The following is an 8,343-nucleotide window of genomic DNA, read 5'->3' on the forward strand; positions in this document are numbered from 1 at the left end:
TATATCTCTCGGCTACAGACCTACTGATAAAGAGGTCTAGATTCTAGGCTACGTGCATTTAAAACTTTTAACAACTGCTGTCAGATTGTTCTCCAAAAAGACTGTGCCAATTTATACTCTCACCACTAGTATAAGACTATTCATTTTGCCATACTCATAAAAGCACTTAGAAATCCTTTACATTTTTGTCAGAAGGTGAGCAAAAAGAACGGTCCTTTATTTCAACTACATTTCCCTGATTATTAGCAAAGCTGACTATCTTTCCAGATACATAGTATCCATTTTCATTTTTTCTTCTATAAATTCTCTGCTTATTTAAACTGAAATGTTCTAGATCCCACTGACAACATTCATAAAGAACTTCATAAACTGTAGAGATTTTAAAAACTATACTCTTCTCAATTCCCTTACTATGGACTATCCAAGGTAAATCTTACTTTCAGGAAATTTAACTGTAAAAATGAATATTTACTGAACACCTACAACATACCAAGCTTTGTTTACAGTAGACATTTTCATACGTACTTCCTTTATATTTCACTCCTCTAAGATTGGTACTATAAATCTATCTTATACACAAACAGCAGCTGCTTGTGGAGGTTAATTAACTTGCTAGCCAGTGACAAAACTGGCATCCAAATCTGAAGCCAGGTCTTCTGACCCCACGTCTGAAATATCAAACTGTTTTCCAAGCTTTGAATACTCTTAAGCCTTCTCCTTAAAAACCTTTCCTCCTTTGGTTTCTACGGCACAGTCTGTCTCTGATGTTTCTCCATCCTTTCTAACTATTCTTTCTGGAATTTTTTTGCTGGTTACTCTTCCTTCTCCCTGGGATTTCTAGGCTTCAAAGTTTCGTCTTCACTTCAAGGTCACAAAGACACTTACTAAACAACAGAATCTTAGGAACCTAAATGTAAAACAATAATGAATTGCTTCTCACTCATCACCATGACTTATGTAACATCACTCTGTTGGCTGTTCTACAGGTGACATTTCTTCTCAGTTGACCTAACCTCCCTACCCACTTCCACCCTTTAAGATTGAAGTTTGCCAGACTTCAGTCACTGAACTCTTCCTCTTCGTACCCTACAGACTCCGTAGCACAAACCCATCCATTTCCACGATGTCACCTACCATCTCTATTCCCTGATGGCTCAAAAGGGATTTATCTTTAGCTGAGGCTATTCCCTGAGCTTCAGACTATATGTCCAACTGGGAAGAAAAAAACCACACACGAATGATATTTCACAACTACATCCAAAACTAAATTCTTTATCTGTCTCTCAAAACTTATCTTCTCTTTTATATTCCCTTTCCAATCAGTAATCCAAGTCAGAAATCTGGGAATCATTCTAAATTCTTCCCTCTGGTTGAAATGATTCTGACTCCTTAACACTTAACATCTGTCCCTTCTCTGTGTCCTTGCTGGATTTCTTCCTTACCTCATTTCTCACCTGAATCATTGGTATATAGAAGGGGCTCGAAAATATCTGTTGAATAAAAAAAAAGATACACACTTGTCCCACTAGGGGCATGGACCATATCTTACTCATTTTGAAGACTCAGAACTGAGCTGATATGCCACTCCAGCATATCTAATGAATGAATCATTCCAGGGTTCCCATACCTGAATCAAACTCTTAGGGAATAAGACCCAGGAATCCATGGGAGCCGGCCCTGTGGCTGAGTAGTTAAGTTCTCGCACTCCGCTTTGGCGGCCCAGGATTTCACTGGTTCGAATCCTGGGCGCAGACATGGCAGCGCTCATCAGGCCATGCTGAGGCAGCATCCCACACGTCACAACTAGAAGGATCCACAACTAAACTATGCAACTATGTATTGGGGGGATTTGGGGAGAAAAAGCAGAAAAAAAAAAAAAAAGATTGGCAACAGTTGTTAGCTCAGGTGCCAATCTTAAAAAGAAACAACCCAGGAATCCATTTTAAACAAGCTTTCTGGATGACTCTTACATAACCAATCCAGACAACAGCCTTTAAGAGCCAATAAATTAAGTCCATTCTCATGATGAAAGGGAGCTAACTCAGACAGAGGAAGAAATTGAATTAAACAACTTTCCTGCCACCTCTATATAACCGAGGATAAAGAGACCTCTCACAGACATAAACATAAATAATTCTTGAATTATCTGCGTTTATAACCACCCTTGGCATCCTCACTCAGTTAACATATTGTAACAGCCCACTTCCATCTTGTACGCCCAAACTATTATCTAGACAGCAGCCAGAATGAGCTTTCTAAAAGGCAAATCAGAGCATGCCACCTTCCCCTTGCCCCATTCCACATCCTAGGAATAGTTTCTCCTCACATTTTAAGAACAAAATCTAAATTTTTTACTCTGGTTTACAAAGCCCTGCATAATCTGGCCCCTGCCTATCCCTCTGGCCTCATCTCCCACACTCTCCTGCTCTTACTGTCTACACTGCAACCACACTGACCTTTTTGTTTCTAAACCATACCACACTTTTTCTGCCTCAGAATTTTTGCATTTGCTATTTCATCTATCAAGACTGCTATGATTCTCCCTGCTGTTACCATGGCTAGCCCTTGTTCCTATTCAGTTTCAAGTTAAATGTCACCTCTCAAAGAGGACTTCTCCAACCACTCAATCAAAAGTAGCCTTCTAGTCACACACTAGACCAGCACTTAATTTTAATTTCCTACAAGGCATTTATCATAAGCTGATATTCCACCTATTTACTTGTTCACAAGTAAATGCCCATAACAATGTAAGCTCCATAACAGCCGTGAACCTGCCTACAAAGTAGATGCATTCATTACTTTACACCTACGGCTTAGAACAGAGCCCAGCACATAGAAGGTGCTCAATGGATATCTGTAATCAATCTACTCCTATCTGGGGATCATTAGTGCATGAAGTTCTGATTTTATCAAAGAATAAAGTAACAAAATTTCATCTTTTAATAAATATATCCATTGAATAAATCCTATTTGTGTACATTAATGGGAAAGTAAAATTCAAACAAAATTACTTTTTAGATACTCTTAAATCAGAGAATTATAAAAAATAACCACTATGTCTAAAACTTATATTCACACCAAAATCAAGTTACACTTTCCCAGTCACTAATTTTAAAAAAAACTTAAAAGTTATTACAAATTTTACCAGCACTATGAGAGGAAAAAACCCAAATGTCCACCAACCAGTGAACAGATAAACAAATCGTGGCATATCCATACAAAGAATACTACTCAGCAATAAAAATGAATGAATTCTTATTGATATATACAACAGGATGGCTGAATCTTAAATTATGCTCAGTGAAAGAAGCCAGGCAAAAAAAAGAGTATATACTGTATGATTCCATTTATAAAGTTCTGGAATAGTGACAGAATGCAGATCAATCAGTGGTTATCTAGGTGTGGGGGTAGCAAGAAGGAGAGATTACAAAGGGGAACTAGAATACTTTTCGAAATTATGAACATGTTCATTATCTTGATTGTGGTGATTGTTTGACTGGTATAAACATATGACAAAAACAAACTGTATACTTTAAATATGTGCAACTTATTGAAAGTCAATTATACCTTAATTAAACTATTTAAAAATTTTTAAAAAATCAGACCAGGTCACTCCCTTGCTTAAAATTCTCCAATGGCTCTCCATCCTCCAAACTAAAAAACAGAAAATTTGTTACAAGCTTTATCAGCATTATAAGGGAGGTAACATTTAAATGGAATGAACAGCAAACTAATGTCACCAGCTAATTTCCAATAGATAATAAAAAGCAAAGGCATACTTCAATAGATTTTAATTTTTAACTTCAACAAAAATGTAAATAGTAAATTCATGAAAATTAATTTTAAATTTCTACATAAAAAAGCTAAAAATGTGGTAAACTCTCACATTTACCTGTAGAAGGTGGTGATTTCTCTGGGTGTTTTGCATTTAAAAGTTTTCTGCTAATAAATATGTAACCACAAGGACACGATTTACACGCAACAGGAACCTGTAGGGAAAAAACCCAAAATATATTATTACTATTTTTCTATAAAACTTCTATTTCTATTTTCTATTAAACTTCTCAGTGTTTATGTAGTCTCCTGAACTGAATGATAAAGTACTTAAGTAGGAACCACAGATTTATTTAAACCCCACCTCCTTACAACAAATTATCTGAGGTGGGTATTGTGTCCTGCGCATCTTCACATTCTCCTAATTCTTTATGATATCATGAAAATAGTAAATGCATGATACATGTGCTGATGCGAGTAACCAACAGGAAACCATAAGGTCAGAGCCAGAAAAAAATACATGGGAAAAAAGGTAGCATTTCCTAAACTATCAGTTTAATAGTAGTTTACATAAGCAAATTAGAAAAGGGAGCATGGTTGAGAAGTCATTAAAGTAATCCCAGCGTAAGATTGTAAGGGCCCAGCCAGAATAGTGAGAATGGAAATGGAGAAAAGGTAGATCTGTCAGACATTTCAAAAGGGGAAAGAACTGAAAATGACTCATGTTCTAACATGAGAGGGTAAGATGACAAAAAAAAGACAAAGAATAGTTTACAACAACCAGTTTGAGGGGCAAAAGTACAGTACAAACAAAAGAGAATGGAAGAGAAAGTAGGATTGAGATAGGATCTAGGATCTTAGGGTGTTGGCTCCAGGAAAGACATTAGATAAAACACTTAAGCTCTTAAGGTTTCTGTTTCTAAATCTGTAAAATACTTAACAAGTGGCTCCTTTCTCTATTTCAAGTCTATATTTTTTTTTAAGCCAAATGTTATGGAAAATTATTGAAAAAATTTTTAGATTTCCCTCCATAATTGTTTCATTAATATTAACCTTAATAATCCTTGGTATCAAGACAAGTTCAGCAAAACCCAGAAATTAATCTCAACAAAAAGCATTCACAGAATAATTACAGTCGGAAAATGGCAATTCCCTTTGTAAGATAAATTCCATTTGCCTATTGTTTTGCTTGTGTAAAAGTTTAGTTATAATACTAAATATAAACAATTATAAAGCTTTTTATCCACGTATGCACAGAATGACTCATATTCTAGAATATAAATACTTGATCTAATTAAGCTAAATCAAAATTTTGGCAGAATTCTTTTTCTTTGTATAAAACACTAAACAAAGCATCTGTAGTTTGTATTAAAGAAAAATAATAATTACATTTTTTAATAGTGTAAAACCTGTCCAAAATAGATATGCCTGCCATTTTTAAAATTTCACATCGTCATAGAAACCAAGCTCAAAGGTACTGACTCATTTCCTTTACACTTAAACACATCATTAAGGACATCCACAATACTGAAAATTGTTTTAAATTAATGCTAGCCAAAAAACACAGAAACACGACGATCTTATTCAACAGATCCTTTGCTACTCAGCAAGTATTTCTTCCAGCTACTGAAACTCAATAAATTTAAATTTAGGTCTCTGTCTCATTCTCAAGAAAATTACATTAACCCATATCCAGAATTCACAGAGTGCTGCAGTTAGATGAGAAATGTCCTTTGGGCTTTAAGATGAAAAATGCACAAACGCTGATTCACTTAGGTGAAGGTTGATCTTCATCCCTTAATGAAAGTGTTTCACGCTTAAGAAATATTCACATGCCTGAGCTAATTCACCATAAAGTCTTTTTTAAAATGGAAAGTTCCTTCCTCCCACCACAACCCCTCAAAAAAACAACCAACCACCACCACAACCCAGATCCTATAAAAAGAATTATTACATAGGGTGGACAAATTCAGTAATATTAATCTCTTTACAGTACAACTTGAATTTTAAACACACACCTTAAAGTTCCTGCAAATTTCAGTTGTAATGCCAAAGATAACAGGAATGAAACTTCTCGTGCTACAAGGCATTTATCACAAGCTGATATTCTCCCTATTTACTTGTACTTTCACGATTTTAAAATGGAAAAAAACATCCAAAGTTTTCTTTATTGGTGGCTTATTGTGCATCAATTTATTCCTTGAAAAGTGTATTTAGGTTGTTTGTATGTTTTACCAGTAAAACGGGGAAAAAAACCTGCAAGAAACAAAATCCTGTCCTATATTGTTTCACTGATTTAAAAAAGCTCAAAAACATAACCACATTATGGAGAACTCATTTATATCCTTTGCGGCTAAGAAAATCAGTTTAGACATATTTGCTATATGTCACATAAAATTTCCTATAAATGAAAAAAGAAGCTGCTCTAAAAAAAAAATTAAGGCAAAAAGAGAGACACACAAAAGATACCAGAAAACTAACAAGAATCTTGACTACTACTACACACAAAATGGCTCAGTAATTTGAGTTAGTGGATGTGAAGCCCCTTGAAAATGAAAAGTATTGTGGTTTAGATGTTTCAGATCTATATTTTCAATAGAGGCATGTAAAGGGGATGTTATAAAGCAACTGAAAATCTAGGTCTTTCTGGTTTGCTGATCTCTACCTGTCTTTAAACTTACACACACACAGAACATATGTAAATCTATTCAACTAGGGCTATCTTCCCAAACTTTAAAGATTTTACATTAGTGTTTATAAACAATACCTAAATTCTAATTTAATATTCATCACGCAACTTACAATAACAGCAGTATCTCAATGTTGTTTAAAAAATGGCTTTCTGGATTAACATTTTTTCCTCGATTATAAATATAGGAAGCTTGTACCTTCAAATAATTAGAAAGCTAAAATTAACCTATTATTTTCCTCAATTCACTTCACTTACTTTTAGCAAAAGATAAATCGCTTTTAAAAATCACCAAAACTTTTAATTAGTCCCCACCTACATAGAACAAAGTACAAAACAAACCAACATTTTAAATTACATAATAGCTTGCTATGGACTGAATTGTGTGTCCCCTGCCCCCAAATTCCTACGTTGAAGCCCTAAACAACAAGGTATTTGGAGATGAGATAATTAGGCGTAGGTAAAGTCATGAGGGTGAGGCCCTCATGATGGGATTAGTACCTCATCAAGAGACAGCAGAAAGCTCTCTCTGCCAGCATCTTGGACTTTCACCCTCCAGAACTGTGAGAAAATAAATTATTGTGGTTTGAGCCACCCAATCTATGGTGTTTTGTTTTGGATGCTGGAGGAAGGCGTTGTGTATGTATAACAAAATTAATGTGATCTTTCCAAATAAAACGTGATCACATTCTCTGGAACGGTTACAAGGACTCCTACACGCTTATTATCCTTTCCTCTTTCTTTAACCAGGATATCAAAACAGGTTATTTTTCCCAAAAGGTTACTTTATGCCAAGTTAAACAAGGTAAGGATTTGCATTAACTTGTGCCCTATAGAAACTGGAATGTATAATGCATACCATGTAAACCTTATACTTCTGCACAATTAATTGGAACAAACGGAAATGATTTAAATATTGAAATAATCTTCTGCAAAGAGACTTAAATCGCAAAGTGCAATTTTCTCAGAATTTTAAAAATTGTTTAATGGTAACAATGGAAGATTAACTCTTTACTTTGGAATTTATGACTAAATCGTTTTTATACTTTATACTAAATAAATTCATAAGATCAATAAACTAATTCTCCTTGCACAATCTTCCTCTGCTCAGCATTTCTATCACGGCTCATAAAAAAATATTGATTAAAACATATAACATCTTCTATTACAAGACTTGTCAACCTACAAGCTTGTCTCTTAAAGAATGCACGAAAATCAGCTTATTAAACAAGGCTCCAGGCATTTCAAGGTACTACTGATCAAAAAGGCGGCGGCCAGGGAGAGGAGACGCGCTCATCTTGCAGACAAGCGCGCCCGCAGGCTGGGCGCTGGAGGCGGGACGGAGGCGGGCCAGGGGCGGGGCGGAAGCGGGGGCGAGACGGGCCCGGGGGCGGGGGCGGGGGCGGGGGCGGGGGCCTCGGAGCGGCGCCGCTCCCGGGAAGACCGGGAGCGCTGGACGGAGGAGCAAGGACGCGAGCTGACAGGCTACCGGCGGCACTACATCTGCGCAGAAGGCAGTCCTCGAAAAGCCATGGAACCAGACACTTTCCAAAAGATCTAGAAGCAGAAACGCCAGCTCTGTGGGCGCGGCGGCGGGCAGCGTCCCTCGAGGTCTCGCTCACCACCACGTGAAGACGCGCTGCGCGGTGACTTACGTCAACAGTGTGACAAATACAGTGAGGAGGGAAAATCTCCAGATTCGCTGAAACTCAGCCCCGCCGCCCCGCCCGCCGCCCGCGGGAACAAAGCGGCCGCACGGCCCGCCGCGCCCGGAGCCGCCCAGGCGGCCCCGCCACGGCCCGCACACCCAGCCCGGCCCGGCCTGCGCGGCGACCGCACGACAGAGCCCTCGCCCGCCCGGCCCGCCCGCCCGGCCCGGC

General features: G+C 37.6%; 1 protein-coding gene across 3 annotated transcripts in view; it reads right to left on the reverse strand.

Moving 5' to 3' along the window:
- Positions 1–8,343, reverse strand: part of C13H16orf87 (chromosome 13 C16orf87 homolog) — a 27,429-nt gene that overhangs the window by 18,127 nt on the left and 959 nt on the right. For all 3 annotated transcript variants that reach the window (XR_006891660.1, XM_046683376.1, XM_046683377.1), the window contains exon 2: positions 3,893–3,989. Coding sequence is in view for 2 of the 3 variants with exons in the window: in XM_046683376.1 (XP_046539332.1) it covers positions 3,893–3,989 (97 nt within the window). In the remaining variant the exon portion in view is untranslated. The remainder of the gene's footprint in view (positions 1–3,892; positions 3,990–8,343) is intronic.

The sequence above is a fragment of the Equus quagga genome, chromosome 13 (assembly GCF_021613505.1).
Source record: "Equus quagga isolate Etosha38 chromosome 13, UCLA_HA_Equagga_1.0, whole genome shotgun sequence".
Taxonomy (NCBI): Eukaryota; Metazoa; Chordata; class Mammalia; order Perissodactyla; family Equidae; genus Equus; species Equus quagga.